General features: G+C 40.3%; 1 protein-coding gene across 2 annotated transcripts in view; it reads right to left on the minus strand.

The window, feature by feature from the left end:
* Positions 1 to 18,989, minus strand: part of rps6kc1 (ribosomal protein S6 kinase polypeptide 1) — a 146,770-nt gene that overhangs the window by 80,047 nt on the left and 47,734 nt on the right. For both annotated transcript variants that reach the window (XR_009515105.1, XM_059985857.1), the window contains exon 7: positions 1,496 to 1,879. Coding sequence is in view for 1 of the 2 variants with exons in the window: in XM_059985857.1 (XP_059841840.1) it covers positions 1,496 to 1,879 (384 nt within the window). In the remaining variant the exon portion in view is untranslated. The remainder of the gene's footprint in view (positions 1 to 1,495; positions 1,880 to 18,989) is intronic.

Genomic DNA, 18,989 nt, shown 5'->3' on the forward strand with positions numbered 1-18,989 from the left:
CAGAAATGTGTCATCTTTAACTTTATGCCTTTTAGAAATCAGGTCATCTTTTACTCGCTTAGATAATCACAGTAACAGAAATGTTGACCAGGGGTGCCCAAACTTGCCACTGTAAACACTATTGATTGATTTCCTGGTACTCCAAGATGGACTCCTGAACTCTCAAACTACCTCGTTATTTGCTTGCACCTTAATACTTACACTGCACCTTCTCTGTAGCTGTAACCTTAATTCTGCATTCTATTATTGTTTTACTTGTACCATCTATGCACTGCACAATGGCTTGATCTGTGTGAACGATATACAAAACAAGCTTTTTACTGTACCTTGGTACATGTGACAATAAAAAGCAATTCCATAAATAATGCCTAGGTGGAAAACCATGCAGATATGTTCAGCACAAGTACTGTTTTCAAGGTGTGATTTGTAGCTTCTCATTAATGAGATGAGCATGAGTTTTGTAACATTTTATAGCTCTTTGGCTCACTATATTCATAAATGCAAAGATAACAATGTGGTCTGTTGCGATTTCCTGCAACAACAAAAATCTGCTGGAAGATCAAAAGTATGAAGAAAATAAATGGCCAACTGCAAAATTGTACTTGTCTGCATGTCAGTATTTACACCTGGAATAAAGGAGACAATTTTAGATTGGGCAAAGCCTCACCTCACTCAAGTTGTCATACATGACAAATTGTCTCTCTGTCAGGAAACAATAAGTACGCTTAATTAGCATTTTGAATGTCTCTCAGAAAATAATAGCCCACTGCAATCACTCCTGGAGTTTTTCCTCCTCATCAAGCAAGTCCTCAGAGTCAAGACCTGTTATCTATCCACTGCTGAGGGACGTCAGCAGTCTGCCAAAAACTGAAACATCCTCAGCTGATGTCCATGGCAAAGCCTAATCATTCCTTCTGCCAAAATCAGATTCCTCCATCACTTGAAAATAGGTCAAAGAACCCTTTCAGACTCCAGTGGTGCCTGCCTTCAGCAAATCCAAAGCAATATTATTGCAGTCCAAGTCCACTATCCACTTGATTCTAAACTCTAGGATTAGTGTCCAGTAGAAACAGGCTCTGATTTCAGATTTAGGTTTATTATCGCTGACTCCTGTTATAAAATTTGTTGTTTTTCATCATAAGTACCAAGATATATAATTACTATAAATTACAAAAACAAATAAATAGTGACAAAGAATGATGAGATGGTGTTTTGAGTTCATGGACCATTTAAAAATCCTCCTACACTATCACAGAACCTAAAAACAAAATGCACCTTAAACAATATTTCCGTCATAATGCTACTAATTCCTCCATCTTGATATTAAATTTTGTCTTCAACCCAACAGCAGCTCATATGCAGCATTAGGTCCAAAATTCTCAGGAATTTCAAATATACAGGCCTAGAAATTTTAACGTCAAAGGTGCAACAAGAGAAGATTATGCTGGTGTATGCAAGCTCCCAAGCACAGATGTTCTTTCCAGCTCAGACTCACCTTGAACTCCTTGAAGCAACAAATCAACTCCAATCTGGTAGAATTTGAAGGCACTTTCATAATCTTGTTCTGCCTCCTTCTGCAATGCCAACTGTATCTGCTCTCCTGCCTTTACCAAGTAGTCACCTCTCCCAGTTCTGTGCTTCAGACTTCCAAATGGTTGTGACCACAAGACTTTGCTTCCTCCTGCTCCATCTTTTCTCGTGTCCTGATGAGAGGAGGTCTCGAGGCTTGCAGCTGGTTCAGGGGACCCTCTAAGTCTTCTATATCTGCCTGGAGACTTCCTATTTGATGCCATTCCATCATCATATTCAGTGAGAGAATCCACATCTACTGTCAGTGACAAGGCATCACTATCACTGGATAAACCTGGTTGTTCTTGTTCTGCAGAGGAGGAGGAAAGAGAAGGAAATTAAAGGCAAGTAAAACCATTTCAGTAAATGCACAAGGAACTGGTGTTTTACTTTCACAGTATTAAACATGGCAGAGGGACATAGGACAATCTGAACAAATGACCATCCACATTTTTTTCAGTGAGATTGAATGAGTGAGCAGGAAGCAGCAGATGGAGTGTACTGCGGGAAAAAGCAAAGTTATTCAGTTTAAGGTGAAGAATGAAAGAACAAATTATTATTTAAGTGAAGTTTGACCACAAAGTTGTGATACAAAGAGATTCTGGGGTCCTAGTACATAAAATTCAATGAGTTAGCAAATAGATACGAGTAGTTAGAAAGATCAGTGGAATAGCAAAATGGATGAGGCATAATGGAAAAGTTTCTCAGTGGCCTCCAACTTGATGGCATGAATATCAATTTCCTGTTCCCGTAAAAAGAATTTCCTTCCCCACTCTGGCCTCTTACCTCTTCTCACCTGCCTATCATTTCCTCCTCGTGCCTTTCCTCTAAGGCTCCCTCTCCTCTCCTATCAGATTCTTCCTCTCCAGCCCTTTACCTTTCCACCCGCCTGGTTTCACCTATCACCTTCTAACTATACTCCTTCCCGGTACCTCCATCTTTTTATTCTGGTGTCTTCCCCTTCCTTTTCAGTCCTGAAGAAGGGTCTCAGCCCAAACCATCGACTGTGTGTTCATTTCCATGGCTGCTGCCTGGCCTGCTGAGTTCCACCAGCATCCTGTGTGCATTGCTTTGAATTTCCAGCGGCTGCAGAAATTCTTGTATTTAAGTTTTGATTTAGTTTTTATAATACTGATAATACCACCCCTGAAGCAACTTAAACAACTTCAATCTACATACTTTACAAATGTTGTACTCATATTGGGAGCTGCACAGAGAATCCTCACTAGGACAATTCATAGGATGGAGAGGTTGACACATGAAAATTTACACAGCTTAGGCTCAGTTAGTTTTAGAAGAATGAGGAGTGACCTTATAGAATTACAGGAGTGAGAGGGATTGACAGGTTGAATGCTGAGAGAATGCTTCCCCTTGTGGCATTATCTAGAACTAGGGGACGCTGTTTCAGAATTGATAGCACCCATTCCAGATAGTGACAAAGAGGAAGTTCATTTCTCAAAGGGTCATGAATCTTTGGAAAATGCTTTTTTTGTGAGTTGTGCAGTTAGGGTTCAAAGCAAACACTGTTAGATACCAAAGCTACAAAGGAGTTGAAGAGTATGGGAACAGATCAGAAAAATGGTGCTGAAATCAAAAATGGATTAGACATTATCTCATTGAATGTTGACGCAGACCCAATGGGCGAATAGGTCTACTTCGGCAGCTTAGATACCCATGTCTTTAAAGAATTAGAATGCTAAATTGTAAATACATTGCAAATACAGTTAATACATTTATCAAAAATTCCCTGGAAACAATAAACACCAGCGTGAAGAAGTTAGTATGGGTTTTTCCTTCTACTCTCAGGAAATGACAATCTTTAGGTGATGAACTGCAAACATAAAAAAGTCTGACCAGGCTTTGTTTTTCATTCTATAGCAATAAAATTACAACCTAAACATCTGAGGCAACCTACGGGAGAGTTATGCCATCCGTTAGTTGAAGTCCACCACGGATGTTGCATCCTAACAGTCTACGTTGAGGATGAGGAGACCAATACAGGAATGGCAGTTTATGTTGCAAAGGTCACATCTATAAGTGGTCACAGCTGTGCTGGAGCTTTCTATTCACCCATTTACCTTCTGCTGATTTCAGTAATTTTTCTTCAACTGACATAAGTGTGCTTCTCCAGCTGGTGCAGTCAGCTACATGCACCTCCCAGGACTGAAAATTGATGTCCAGCACCTTCATGCAGCCATCCTTGCGGTGTAGACGTGAGCGGTCAGCAGTTCTCTTGTCCGAAGCCAGCTCACTGTAGCCATCCTACATGCAGCAGGCATGGCCCAGCCAGCGCAGTCTATACTGGTTGAGCAGCGTGTACGTGCTGGGGCGGCCAGCACGAGAGGGAACCTCAGCATTGGGTACTCAGCCTCTCCAGGAGACGTTCAAGATGCAACAAAGGCACCTTTTATGGAAGATGCTGAGTATTCTTTCCTAGCCAGTGTACGGTGTCCATATCTTGCTGCCACACAGCAGGGTGCTTGTGACACAAACATTAAACACTGCCATCTTTGTTTTGATTGAGATTTTGAGACTTTGTTTGATTGAGTTCTTTCAGACTTATCAGACTTATGTGTTGAGGCAAACAAGAGCTGTTGCAGCCTTCCTGAAGTGCTTGTCAATTTCTGTGTCTGTGAAGAGGTTGTGATTGATGTACAACATCCACTTCATTGTTATCAATGGTAATGACTGTTGGTGCCTCCACATCTTGTCCCTGGACATTTGTCTTTCTCAGTCTGATAGTCATTCAAAATTCCTTGCAGGCGTGAGAGAAGTGATCTATCAAGCTCTGGGGTTGTGACTGCTTCATCATCAGTAAACTGTATGTCTCTGATCATGTATTTTGGTTTTGGCTCTTAGGCAGGCAAGGTTAAAAGGTCTGCTATCTGATCGAGAGTGGAGGTAAATCCCCTCCACTGCAGTAGAAGTGTATGCCTCAGGAGAAGGACAAAGATCCCAAAGATAACTGGGGTGAAAGAACAGATGCGTTTGATGCCACTGCTTATGTCAAAATGCTCTGAAGAGCTGGTGTTATACTGCACAGTGCTCTCCATATGGTTGAGGAAGGATCTGATCATGCTCTTGACAGGCAGCCTACCAGGGAGAGAATCTGAAAGAGCCCATCTCTGCTGACCGAGTCAACTGCCTTAGTGAAATCAATATAAACACAATGTAGAGGGGCTTCGTTTGTCCTCTGCACTTTTCCTGGAGTTGGCAGAATGAGGAACTCATTTCCACAGATGACCTTCCAACTCATAAGCCACTCTGAGTCTGGGTAGACATGTTCAGCCAACCTCTGCAGGCAGACCAAGAAGCCTCGAGCAAAGACTTTGATAACAACTCTCAAAAGGAAGATGTCCTTCTTCTCTCTTCTTTGTTTTTGTATACAGTAATGATCATGGCTTCCCTCATATCCTGTGGTTCAGCTCCTTCCTGCCAGCACTGATAGAGGAGTTCATACAGCGGGTACGCGAGGGTAGTCATGCAGTGCTTGGTCGGGTCTGGGGGATCTTATCATTACCTGACGCCAAGCTGCTGATGGCCTTGCTGAGCTCCTCTAGAGTCGGCTCGGCATCCAGTTCCTCCATCATCGGCAAGCCCTCAAAGGCGTCCAGGGCTGAGGAGGTGACAGTGTTCACTCCGGAGGCGAGGTCAGAGTAATGTTCTACCCATCTCTCCATTTGTTTGCCCCTGTCTGTGACTACTTCTGCATTGATGGTTTTGAAGGGGAGCCATCTTGCTCTGAAAGGACCTGTGGGCTTCTTCATGCCATCATATAGTTATTCCACCGCACCAATAACATCACATCTTGAGCAATCTGTAGTCTCCGTTGTGAAGTAAAATGAGAAACAGCCTCAGATATCACATTCAAACTTTCAGAATCATCAGTTGCGGAACACAAACTATTGTTCCAGTCTCCAGCTTTACATTATGCACCAGTAGGAAATTAGGTTGTGAACTTGTGTATATAAATCACAATATAATTTTAACAATTGTTGTGGAGTTCGCATGCTCTCCCTTTGATCATGTAGATGCTATGAGATACTCATATCTTCCGCTATCTCAAAAACCATAAAGCATAGGAGCAGAATTAAGTCTGCAGCACCATTCCATCATGCCTGATTTATTATCCCCTCAACCCCATTCTCCTGCCTTCTCCCTGCAGGCTTTCATGCCCCGACTAATCAAGAACCTATCAACCTCTACTTTAAATTTACTCAATGACGTGGCTTCCTCAGCCATCTGTGACAATAAATTCCACAGATTCACCACCCTCTGGATAAAGAAATTCCTCCTCATCTCTGTTCTAAAGGGAAGTCCCTCTATTCTGAAGCTGTACTCTCTGGTCCTAGACTCCCCCACTATAGAAAATATCCTCTCCACATCTGCTCAACCTTGGCTTTCCAATATTTGATAGGTTTCAATGAGATCCCCCTCATTCTTCTAAACACCAGTGAGTACAGGTTCAGAGCCATCAAAAGTTCCTCATATGTTAATCCATTCATTCCCAGAATCATTCTTGCGAACCTACTCCGGACCATCTCCAATCCCAGCGCATCTATTCTTAGACAAGGAGCCCCTAACTATTCACTATACTCAGAATGTGATCTGACCAATGCCTTACAAAGGCTCAGCATTACATTCTTGCCTTTCTATTCCAGTCCTCTCAATACGAGTGCTCATCTTGCATTTGCCATCCTTACTACGGGCTCAACCTGCACATTAAACTCTTGGGAATCCTGCATGAGACTCCCAGGTTTATTCACACTTCTGATTTCTGAAATTTCTCCCCATTAAGAAAATAACCTCCACTTTTACTCTACTACCAAAGCCCATGACCATAAACTTCCCTACACTGTATTCCATTGGCCACTTTTTTGCCCATTCTCCTAATCTTGCTAAGCAGGAAGAATCACTGCTTCCTTAACACTTCCTGCCCCTCCACCTGTCTTTGTATCATCCACAAAGCCATCAATTCCATCATCCAAATCACTGACATATGACGTGATAAGAAACAGTCCCAACACTGCCCCCAGCAGAACACCACTAATCACCAGCTGCCAAACAGAAAAGGCTACCTTTATTCCCACTCTTTGCTCCTGCCTAGAACCATTGTGCACAATCTTCCACTCCAAGAGCTTCATGATCCAACCATATCACCAAGACAGCCGGGAAGAAGTTGTTCATCCTCTTCAATCACCATTATACAAGTCAAGAAAGCCTTGGAGCTTGTCCGTCTGAGTGGGGATGATTTTTTTTATTAATCCATTGCACTAAAAATTGCACTAGCATTGGCGATTTTAAAACTAATTTCTAAAAAATAAATTAATCTCATTCAATTCTATTTTTGTCTTTATTTTGCCTTCTGTACATAATTTTCATTTGAATTCGAGTAGATAAATAAATCAGAAGTAATGTATGGTTTTAATAATGATTACCAGTACACAGAATTTTCATCCAAATCCACCGGTTGCCTGACATCCATGATCGTTACGCGGTCTGGCCTATATGCAAGTCTAGAGCCACCAATATGATTAACTTACAAAGTACTTCCTCAAGGACAATAAAGAATGGACACATGGACAACAGCGTTGGTCAGAAAGAAATAAAATCTGCAAATTAGCAAACAGGAATGAAACAAAGACAGTGGAAGCAGGCAAACCAAAATATCTTTGTTTTTGTCATGTGGTAAAAGGAATGCAGCTGCCATTTTGTGAGATTGTTCTTGCAGCCACCATTTTGTGAAATGCTTAGTGAACTGGTTCCTGCTAGGGGATGGCTTAATTAGAGCAATTGAAAGTGGACACAATAAGTTTCCTGCTGATGATCTGCTAACCTGAGACCATATCCAGATAGGAAGCTGCTTATTCAGTTATGTAAAAATGGCAGGCTTGTAGAAAGAGCAGCCTGTGATCTGAAGTAGCCTGGGCCAAGTATTTGGATGACCTGCCTAAACTGTTCTGAGTTGGAAAGAACAAAGGAAGTTACTTCAGAAACAGGTCTGAGGAAACTTATACTGCTTGTAGCCCTGTGCCAGATCATATGAGAAGTTAGCATAGATCAGTCAGATAAGCTTGAACTAACAAAATTGAAACATAACAGATTGATTTGATAAGGAAAAGGATAAGAGTGGAGGATTTCAGGAACACAGAGAGCAACAATTCTGGAGACTAACCATCACAGAAGTAGATGACCACATATAAAATATGTAAAGATTACATCGGGATCAAGAGGAATGCCCAGCCAGTGTAGATTCCTTTTCCGGGTATTTACCTTCTCTATTCTTTATCTGTTTATGGAGGGTCAGGGAAACCAAGTGGGTGTTTGCCTGGGCAGTTAGTTTTGTAAATTCACGTGCTTTTTATTAACTGAACCAATAAAGGTATTTGTCAGTTAATACAGATCCTTTCTGTGCCTAACTGATTATTGTTGAGGGTTGCTACTTGCAACAACAGAGACAGATTGAATAAGGGAGGCTGGCCAGGGATGAATAAATCTTGAGGCAGCACATGTATGGATGAAAGTTCTCCAAGCTGACAACATGAGTCACTTTTAATCAGATGAAACCACTCTGTAAAAACATACAAGATTCTTGTATTGTTATCTTAACAGATTTATGTGGTTATGTGTTAAATGAATGAATAACATTAATTCAGAGCAGAGCAGACAGGATATGAGATGGCAAGATGATATTTATTTGTTTAGAGATACAACGTGGAACAGGCTCTTCTGGCCCAACAAGCTGCACCACCCAGCAAACCACCGATTTAACCCTAGTTTAACCACAGGACAATTTATAATCACCAAATAACCTACTGACCATCTGGTAACACATGCAGTCACGGGGAAAAGAGCAAGAGGATAAGACATGAAAGAATAGGACCTGAGAGCAAGAGGATAAGGCGTGAAAGAATAGGATCTATCAAGTGTGACAGTGAGAAAGTGTGTATGGAACCGGAGGAAATGGCAGAGGTACTTAATGAGTACTTTGCTTCAGTATTCACTATGGAAAAGGATCTTGGTAATTGTAGTAATGACTTGTAGCAGACTGAAAAATTTGAGCATGTAGATATTAAGAGGATGTGTTGGAGCTTTCGGAAAGCATCAAGTTGGATAAGTCACCAGGACCAGATGAGATGTACCCCAGGCTACCGTGGGAGGAGAGGGAGGAGATTGCTGAGCCTCTGGCAATTATCTTTGCATCATCAGTGGGGATGGGAGAGGTTCCAGAGGATTGGAGAGTTGAGGATGTTTTTCCTTTATTCAAGAAAGGGAGTAGAGATAGCCCAGGAAATTATAGACCAGTGAGTCTTACTTCAGTGGTTGATAAGTTGATGGAGAAGATCCTAAGAAGCAGGATATATGAACATTTGGAGGGGTATAATATGATTAGGAATAGTCAGCATGGCTTTGTCAAAGGCAGGTCGTGCCTTACGAGCCTGACTGAATTTTTTGAGGATGTGACTAAACACATTGATGAAGGAAGAGCAGGAGATGTAGTGTATATAGATTTCAGCAAGGCATTTAATAAGGTACCTTGCTTTCATAAGCAAGGCTTATTGAGAAAGTAATGAGGCATGGGATCCAAGGGGGCATTGCTTTGTGGATCCAGAACTGGCTCACCCACAGAAGGCAAAGAGTGGTTGTAGATGGGTCATATTCTGCATGGGGGGCAGTTACCAGTGGTGTGCATCAGGGATCTGTTCTAGGACCCTTACTTTTCGTGATTTTTATAAATGATCTGGATGAGGAAGTGGATGATGCGTTAGTAAGTTTGTTGATGACACAAAGGTTGGGAGTGTTGTGGAAAGTGTGGAGGGCTGTCAGAGGTTACAGCGGGACGTTGACAGGATGCAAAACTGGGCTGAGAAGTGGCGGATGGTATGAATCCAGATAAGTATGAAGTGGTTCATTTTGGTAGGTCAAATGTGATGGCAGAATATAGTATTAATGGTAAGATTCTTGGCAGTGTGGAGGATCAGAGGGATCTTGTGGTCCGAGTCCATAGGACGCTCAAAGCAGCTGCGCAGGTTGACTCTGTGGTTAAGAAGGCATATGGTGTATTGGCCTTCATCAATCGTGGAATTGAATTTAGGAGCCGAGAGGTAATGTTGCAGCTATATAGGACCCTGGTCAGGCTTCACTTGGAGTACTGTGCTCAGTTCTGGTCGCCTCACTACAGGAAGGATATGGAAACCACAGAAAGGATACAGAGGAGATTTACAAGGATATTTCCTGGATTGGGGGGCATGTCTTATGAAGGCAGATTGAGTGAACTCGGCCTTTTCTCCTTGGAGCGAAGGAGGATGAGAGGTGACCTGATAGAGGTGTATAAGATGATGAGAGGCATTGATCGTGAGGATAGTCAGAGGCTTTTTCCCAGGACTGAAGTGGTTGCCACAAGAGAACACAGGTTTAAGGTGGTGGGGAGTAGGTGCAGAGGAGATATCAGGGGTAAGTTTTTTACTCAGAGAGTGGTGACTGCGTAGAATGGGCTGCTGGCAAGGGGGGTGGAGGTGGATACGATTGGGTCTTTTAAGATGCTTTTAGAAAGGTACATGTAACTTAGTAAAATAGAGGGCTACAGGTAAGCCTAGTAATTTCTAAGGTAGGGACATGTTCAGCACAACTTTGTGGGCCGAAGGGCTGTATTGTGCTGTAGGTTTTCTATGTTTCTGTTTTCACAACTGAGTTCACAGCACTGACCCTTGTGGAACACCACTGGTCATGGACATCCAGCCAGAATAACAACCTTCCACCCCTATCCGGTTCTTCTTCTATGAACAAGCCAGTTTGGAATCCAAGCTTGCAATTCACGCTGGATCCCATACATCTTTATCTTCTGAATCAACCTACCATGAATTCATTTACTCAGAGAGTGGTGAGTGTGTGGAATGGGCTGCCGGCAACAGTGGTGGAGGCAGAGACTTTTGGATAGGTACATGGATCTTAGAAAACCAGAGGGCTATAGGTAAGCCTAGTAATTTCTAAGGTAGGGCACATGTTCGGCACAACTTTGTGGGCTGAAGAGCCTGTATTGTGCTGCAAGTTTTCTATGTTCAAACTCCTTGCAGACAGTTCCAGAATTGAACTCCAAACTCCAATGCTCTGAGTTGTACTAGTGTCATCCTAATCACTATGCCACCACAAATATGCCAACACTGTTTCATGTAAACTACATGGCTGACTATGGCCACGATCAACCGGGTGCTCTCAGGAGGAGAACTGTCTGGATAACCAACAATGCAAAACTCCAATTTCGAGTGCATCTCAGGGTCCTATCTAGCAACAAATTGCAGAATGTAGTTCTGTTGTCAGGACCGGAAAGTAATCAGGGACCATGGGCTCCGACCTGCCATTTCCAGCATTTTCTCTTTTGAACTTCATTAATATGAACACCTCCCTCCTACTGATCATCAGTAGCAGAACAACTTCACGTTTTTCTCAGTATTGAAATTTCTCCAAAATGTGGTCGATCACGCGGTCACATAGGTGCCCATCCAAGCATAAACCCTTTTCCTTCTTACTAATCCTTCACAGAATTCCCAACATTTTTCCTAGGTTTACTAATGAAATTCCTCTTAATTATGTACTTCTTGCAAATACTGGTTAGAGGGGCTGTCAGAAATCAGGAGGGATTTATCTTGTTATGGGGCTCTATGCAAAACTGTTAAATGCCAATGATATGTGACTTAATATTTTAAATGTAGCACAGGACGCTGTGTTACTGACAAATTTATACATGTAAAGATGTGAAGAAAATGATAATAAAGCAGGATAACATAAGCATTAAACTTGGGAGAGCATTGGGGATTCAAAATCCATGCCAATAGGCAAAGACTTCTAGGGTATATATCTTTAAGGGATTTGGAGGTTATTTCTAAACTTTCTTTCAGTTCATATCTTTTCTTTGTGTTACGTACTTTTTTTAAAAATAGACAATAATAATGTAAGTCAAAAGGTACCTTTAAGCTGAAGGGGAACTTCACGTACTCTGCACAATATCCATATAGTAGTAAATGTTCATGCTTTTGAACTAAGTTGCAACCATTTTGGTACAAAAACATCTCCAAAGTTATTATGATGAGTCATTAACTTCTTGGCTGCTGCTTCAATCTGTGTCCTAATGGAACGTGTGTCATGAATGGTAAATAATTTTTATAAAAGGCCATAGCTTGTACAAGGGTTGAGATTGAATCAAAACAAATTCAATGTCAAGTTGGGCCATATAAGATTATGCTACTGTAGAGTTGTATTTTGACTGATTTTTTTCTGCTATCTGCTCTCAGAACCTACAGGCAATGTACACAGCACTAACACTGACTGCCATCTACTGCCAGGGGGACAGTATTGCTCACCAAACAAGACTATTCCCTTCACATACATTAAGCCAGCCAGCTTACAAGCACAGATCAAATCACAAATGCAAAAACTAAGCCTCAAATTCATTTTGTTAGCTACACCAATATTAAAGTGACAACTATCAAAATTTTCTAGTAGCATTTTCTGTTCATTGACAACACAAATACGATGGATTCTAATTAATTGGGACACATCGAGACCATTTTGACCCCACTTAGGAGCAGCCCCATTTAGCCCAAGTTTCATGGAAATAGTTAAAATGACATAAAAGAAGAAACTACTGTTTAACGCTACCAATAGTTGTTTCTCATATTCGATGATGACAGGAGTGCTTTTTAAAGTGGAAAAACCATTGCACTGGGGCAGCTCCACTCCCTCGACCTCGGAAGTCCAGGTCATCACAACTGGTGGCTTCCTTGACTATGGTGGACGAACACCACTTCTTCTGTGTCCTTCCATGGAGCTTTGCAGAACCACCTTCCTGGCCGTTGGATCTCATCTACCCAGTCTGCTGGCACTGACTTTGCATGCTAGGACAGGCATATCCCTCTGTCACCAGGGTATGAGATCTTCCAGCTACCCCCACCTGGCTTAGCCCACTGTCAAAGTGGTGTTCTGGGGTGTGGCTACTGTCACATGCAAACAGCTACTTAGAGCCACAGGTGAGAGCTGAGAGTCCAGTGGGGACCAAGAGGTAATTTTCATGATGACTGTCTTTACCTTCAAATTCTTCATTGTTCCTAATTTGTTGAAGCAGTGAAATCATTTCATTTTCACTCCTAGCCATTTCTGGCATCTCAAAATCTGAATGATTGGAACCACAGTGAGCAGAACACTTCTGAATTGTCTTTCTACTTACTTGTCTCCAAGTATCACTGACAAAAATCACTGCTTTTGAACACAAGCACACACAACTGACACTATTTAAAAACTGATCGTTCTAAGCACGTTGGAGTGTCTAATGGCCACACAAATGCTCACAACTGACACTCGTTAAAAACTCTTCGGCACGACTCCTTTCCCAATTAAGTGGTATATAGTGTCCAAATAAATGAAGGAAATCCCAGCTATTTTCTCCATTAGCTTTTGTTCCTAAGAGTTGTCCCAAATAACCAGCTGTCCCAATTACCCAATGGCCCAATTAACCAGAATCCATTGTATTACAAAAGAAGAGGGTAAGCAAACTAAAGGCAGATTCAATGATAGTGTCCAATCCTGTCTACTTTATTGTAATGTATCCAGCAACAGCCATGGAATTTCATATAGTCAACAGCACAGCTAAACAAACTACCTGTGATTTTCAAAACTACAATGGAATGCTAAAGACTTTATGTTACTGTTTAAAACAAATCATGTTTGCAGTGTCTTCAATTAAAGAAACCTCGAATTAGAGTTGTTGGGCTCGAGTCTAAGCTGCTGACATTACAATGCTGCAGGAAGTGAAGAACTACCTGGAATATCTGATCCAGCAAACAGTGACGTTCCTTAAGTTACATTATATTTCTTATATTCCTTATGATGCAGGAAATCATTTGGCCATCAAGATGTTGATGGCTTCCAGAGCATTCCTATCAGTTACATAAAATTAATGTGTGTGCATAAAGCTGAGAAAATTGTTGAAATTAAAACAACAGTGACACAGTCAGAGATGAAAAGTAGAGCATGGCAAAGTGGAGCAAAAGACCATTTGACTGTAAGATAGATGAGGCCATTTGGTTCATCAAGTCTGTTCCATCATTTCATCATATCTGATCCATTTTTCCAATCAGCTCCAGTCAACTGCTTTCTCCCTGATCCTTTCATGCCCTGACCACTCAAGAACCAATCAACTTCTGCCTTAAATATACATAAGGACTTGGCCTCCACAGCTGCCTGTGGCAAAGAATTCTACAAATTCACCACTCTCTAACTAAAGAAATTCTTCCTCATCTCTGTTCTAAAAGGACACCCCTCTATTCTGAGGCTGTGTCCTTTGGTCTTAGACTCTCCCACCATAGGAAACATCCTCTCCACATCCACTCTATCAAGGCTTTTCACCATCAGATAGGTTTCAATGATGTCATGCCTCATTCTTCCAAATTCTAATGAATACAGGCCCAGAGCCATCAAACTCTATTTACCCTGTTGCAAAGTACAGCAGGATAAAGCAGTGTACACCTTAATAAAAGTGCAGTATCAAACAATGTCAAAAATTTCAGAAACATTAAGACAAATCAAAATTAAAGGCTCTTGAATCAGAATCAGAATCAGGTTTAATATCACTGAGATGTGCATGTCGTGAAATTTATTGTTTTACAGCAGCAATGCAGTGAAATACATGAAGTATAAAGTACAATAAGAAATAAATATATTTATTATATATTATTTTCTTATTTTATATATATATATAAATTAAATAAGTAGTCCAAAAAGAGAGTTATTGATTAAAATTGATTAGAATTAGAATGCACAAGAATTCACCACAGGATAGATGATTTAGTAACATAAACGGATTAACTTTTCTAGAACTACAATTTCTTAGAGGAGAAGGTTATGGATCCAGAAGTGAACAGCCCATTTCACATCTGGGTCACACATGCTGATAAGGTAGTAATCTGTTATCTCATTTTTAAAGATCCTCTGGTAAAGAATAATCATAATGTGATAAACTTCATTTTTAATTTAAAAGTGACAAACCCAAGTATGAAACTAAGGACTTAAATAAATAAAAAGGAATTACGTAAATAAGAAACACAACTTGTTGAAAATAGGTGAGAAAAATAGCTTTGGAAAAAAAAAGAGGTTCAGGAGTTCAGAAATGTCCAGAATCAGGTTTAATATCCCTAGCATATGTCTTGTAATTTATTGTTTTGTGGCAGCAGTATATTCCAATACATAATAATGAAAAAACTATAAATTACAATAAGAAATATATATAGAAAATTAAATACACAGTGCAAAGAGAGCAAAAAAAAAGAAAAACATATTGAGGTAACGGCCATAGGTTCATTGTCCATTCAGAAATCTGATGACAGAGGGAAAGAAGCTATTCCTGAAACGTGGAGTGTGTCTCTTCAGGCTCCTGCACCTCCTCCACAATGGTAGCAATGGAAAGAGGGCATGTCCTGAATGTTAAGGGTCATTAATGATGGATGCCACCTGTTTGAGGCATCGCCTTTTAAAGGTATCCTAAATGCTGGGAAGGCTAGTGACCGTGATATAACTGGCTAAGTTTACAACTTTCTGCAGCTTTTTCCAATCCTGTGCAGTGGCCTCTTCATACCAGATGGTGATACAACCAGTTGGAATGCTCTGTATGATACATTTGTAGAAAGTTGCAAGAGTCTATGATGAGATACCAAATCTCCTCAAACTCCTAATGAAATACAGCCACTATTGTGCCTTCTTTGTAATTGCATTAATGTGTTGGGCCCAGGATACATCTTCAGAGATGTTGACACCTAGAAACTTCTCACCCTTTCCACTGCTGACATGTCAATGAGGATGTGTGTATGTTCCCTTGACTTCCCTTCTTGAAGTCCACAATTAATTACTTGGTCTTACTGACATTGAGTGCAAGGTTGTGGTTGCAACACTACTTCACCAGATTATCTGTCTCACTTCTATACATATCTTTGTCAGCATCTGAAATTCTGCCAACAATAGTAGCAGTACAGAAGTAGTGTCTGCTGCTTAAAGAAATATTTCACAATATACATACCTCTGAGAAATAAATATGTCATATGTCACAGGAGGAAAGTGATCCATCCATGGTAAACTGATATTAAATTGAAAGAAGAAATTCAAAGGTTGCTATTAAAGGCAGTCTCAAGGATTACAAGAATATTTGAAATGGGCTAAGGAGAGCTCAAAAATTTAAAGTAAAAAGGATGAAAATAAAATGAGTGTGAACTTACAAAAATATAGCAGAGTTATAGTATGTAAAGAGGAAGACAGCGACAAAAAAAGCTGATATTGCAAAATAAATCATCCGGTATGATCTCAAAAATTCCTACTTCTGAGGAAGTTCTCTCAAAGATATCTGCAACAAATTAATATTAATTTGGCCTGTCCCCTAAGACCCTCACTAATTTTTACAGGTGCACCGTAGAAAGCATTCTTCTAGGGTGCATCACAACCTGGTATGGAAGTTGTCCTGTCCAAGACCAGAAGAAGTTGCAGAAGATCATGAACACAACCCAGCACATCACACAAACCAATCTTCCATCCTTGGACTCACGTTACACCACACGCTGTCGGAGCAGTGCTGCCAGGATAATCAAGGACACGAGCCACTCAGCCAGCACACTTTTTGTCCCTCTTCCCTCCGGGAGAAGGTTCAGGAGCTTGAAGACTCGTACGGCCAGATTTGGGAACAGCTCCTTTCCAGCTGTGATAAGACTGCTGAATAGATCCTGATCTGGATCTGGGCCGTACCTTCCAAATATCTGGACCTGTCTCTAGGTTTTTATTTTGCACTACCTTACTTTCCCTTTTCTATATTTTTAAATTTATGATTTATAATTTAAATTTTTATTATATTTACTATTGATCTGTACTAGGGAGCGCGAAGCACAGAATCAAATATCGCTGTGATGATTGTACACTCTAGTATCAATTGTTTGGCGACAATAAACTAATAATAATGAGTGAATGGCATGATGTATTATTTGACCTGGGTTACTGCATTACCAAACAGATGCAAATTTGATACAGATGCTGCCCGACCTGCTGAGTTCATCCAGCTTTTTTGTATGTGCAAATTTGATTCAGTGCTTATGTTTTACATAGCCCTCCTACCCAAGTTCTTTTCATACCTTATGGCATATCCTCATAGCAGTTGAAACCTAAGGAACTTTATGATTTTGTCTCGAGTGATATTTGCAGCTTAGACCATGGTTTTAGTCCAGCATTCACTACATTCATCATTGCTATTGAAATTGACAAGAGTCATGATGCAAATTGGGTTTCAAGGTGATAAGTGGTGCAGATTATTGACTCACCTACTAAACTAGAGCCTAGAGCAGAGGTCCATAGTGCCCTTGTGGAATACCATTGAAGTTGAATCTTGTAAATAAGAACATTAAATTGTGACCAAACGTAAAGAGACCTCCAATACAGGCAACAGAGCTATCCCTGAACAGTGAAATTAAAAAAGGGGTAAATAAGGAAATTGGAGAGACATTAAACAAACTTCTGGCATCATCTTTATAGAGAAGAACCAAAAGATTACCAGTAAATGAAGAACCTCAAACTATTAATATTAGAGTGAAAGTTCTTGACAAGATCATGGTTTCAAGGATTAAACACCTCCTCTGGACCTGGGTTCTAAAAGGAGATGTACATTGGACACCATCTTCTAAAACATCCAAGATGTTGGAAAGATTCTAACAGTTTGAAAAAGAGCAAATGTTAAGTAAGAAACCAAGGAATGATTGGCATGTTTGCCTAACCTAAAAATCAGGAAGATTCTGAAATCAATTGTTAAGGAAAGTAATAACGAAGCATTTAGGGAAAACACCGCATGGTTATGCAAGATCAAAGAAAGTTAAGAGAAGGAAACTGTATACAACTAACTGGAAATCTTTGCGGTTGTAACTTGAAGGAGAGATTCACAAAGATTCTGCTATTAGTATTTTTAAGATGGTGAAATTCGACATCAGGCAACATCTGTGGAGATGGGGATAAGTAGAGTTAGTGACAGTCTTCAAGATAGCAAATTATATCTAGTTGAGTGGTGGACCTCTGCTTCTTATAATCTGTATTAGTAACTGAGAGGGTCCAAGTTAAATGTATCCACAATAGCTGAGATACAGATGTGGAAAATAAATTGCGGAGTCTCAAAGTAACTGCACAAGGTAAGTGAGTGGTACATGAAATAATTTAGACTCAGAGAGAGATGCAACACAAATATCACTATTATGGTCCACCAAGTGTGTGATAACCATCAATCCCAGTTTATATCACTCCTATATGATTTTTTTAATTCTCATATTCCTCCCAGATTCTAACACTCACCCAACACTAGGGAGCAAGTTACATTGGCCCTTAACACACAAATCTACAGTTCCTGGAATGTGGGTGGAAACCAGAACACCGAGAGGAAAGGCACATTGGTCAAAGGAAGAATCACAAACTCCAAACGGATAGCACTGTTAAGCAGCAGCTCTCCTAGAGTTGTTAAGAAATGTAATAGGGAATACAAAAATAAATATCCACTTTACTCAGAAGTAACATTTGAAATGTTATTTGGGGAGGTATAGAGGTTTAGAAACAAAGATAGTGCATGGGTAAAGAATGTAAAGACAAAAGGAAATGGAAAACTGTGCTTCATTACAAAGGGGATGAACTGCAAAGAGCAACTAAATCTTAGCGTAACTGTACAACATTAGTAAGACCGAGCAACAATGGCAAAAAAACAGGCCTCTGTAAAATGTTTTTTTGTACTGTCTGTCTTCTTTCCACTTGTAGTACTGATGATGAGGATGAGGTTGCATTGTCGTGAATATAGAAGTTCCACTAATTTCTATGCTCTGAGAATTGTTACTAAATGATAAGATTACTGTAAGTTAGTCATTAAATTAACACATCTGATTTCTGAGACAACGTAACAAGTTTTTTTGCTTATTTTTTAAATTCTCCACTTCGTCCAACAACATTCAGCATGCCTCAGTTTGATATGTTGGTTAGATTCAAGAAATACTGTTGGAAGCAGTATTTCTTGATCCAAGTTTCACAGTGAAAATCAGACTTTGGTTTGTAACTGTTGATCGCCCCTATTTTTAGGCTCCCATGTTTGCATGCCTAAGTTCATAAATAATGAACCTGCTTGGCAGCTTTTGATTGCGCTCATGGGTTCCGTGTCAGAGTGCAAGATTGGTCAATTTCCTCATCATTCTTCCAAAAGAAACTGCCTGGAGGTCTGACAGACTGGCTTCACTGGTTTGAGTGAAGAGTGCTATTAAAAGAATAGTATATTTTAATCAATTTTAAATATCAAGATTAACTGAGTTTCTAATTATTTTAGGTTGTTCTTAAATATTATTGTTATTAAATTTTATTTGAAGTTCTTTAAACAT

Source organism: Hypanus sabinus, chromosome 12, assembly GCF_030144855.1.
Source record: "Hypanus sabinus isolate sHypSab1 chromosome 12, sHypSab1.hap1, whole genome shotgun sequence".
NCBI lineage: Eukaryota > Metazoa > Chordata > Chondrichthyes > Myliobatiformes > Dasyatidae > Hypanus > Hypanus sabinus.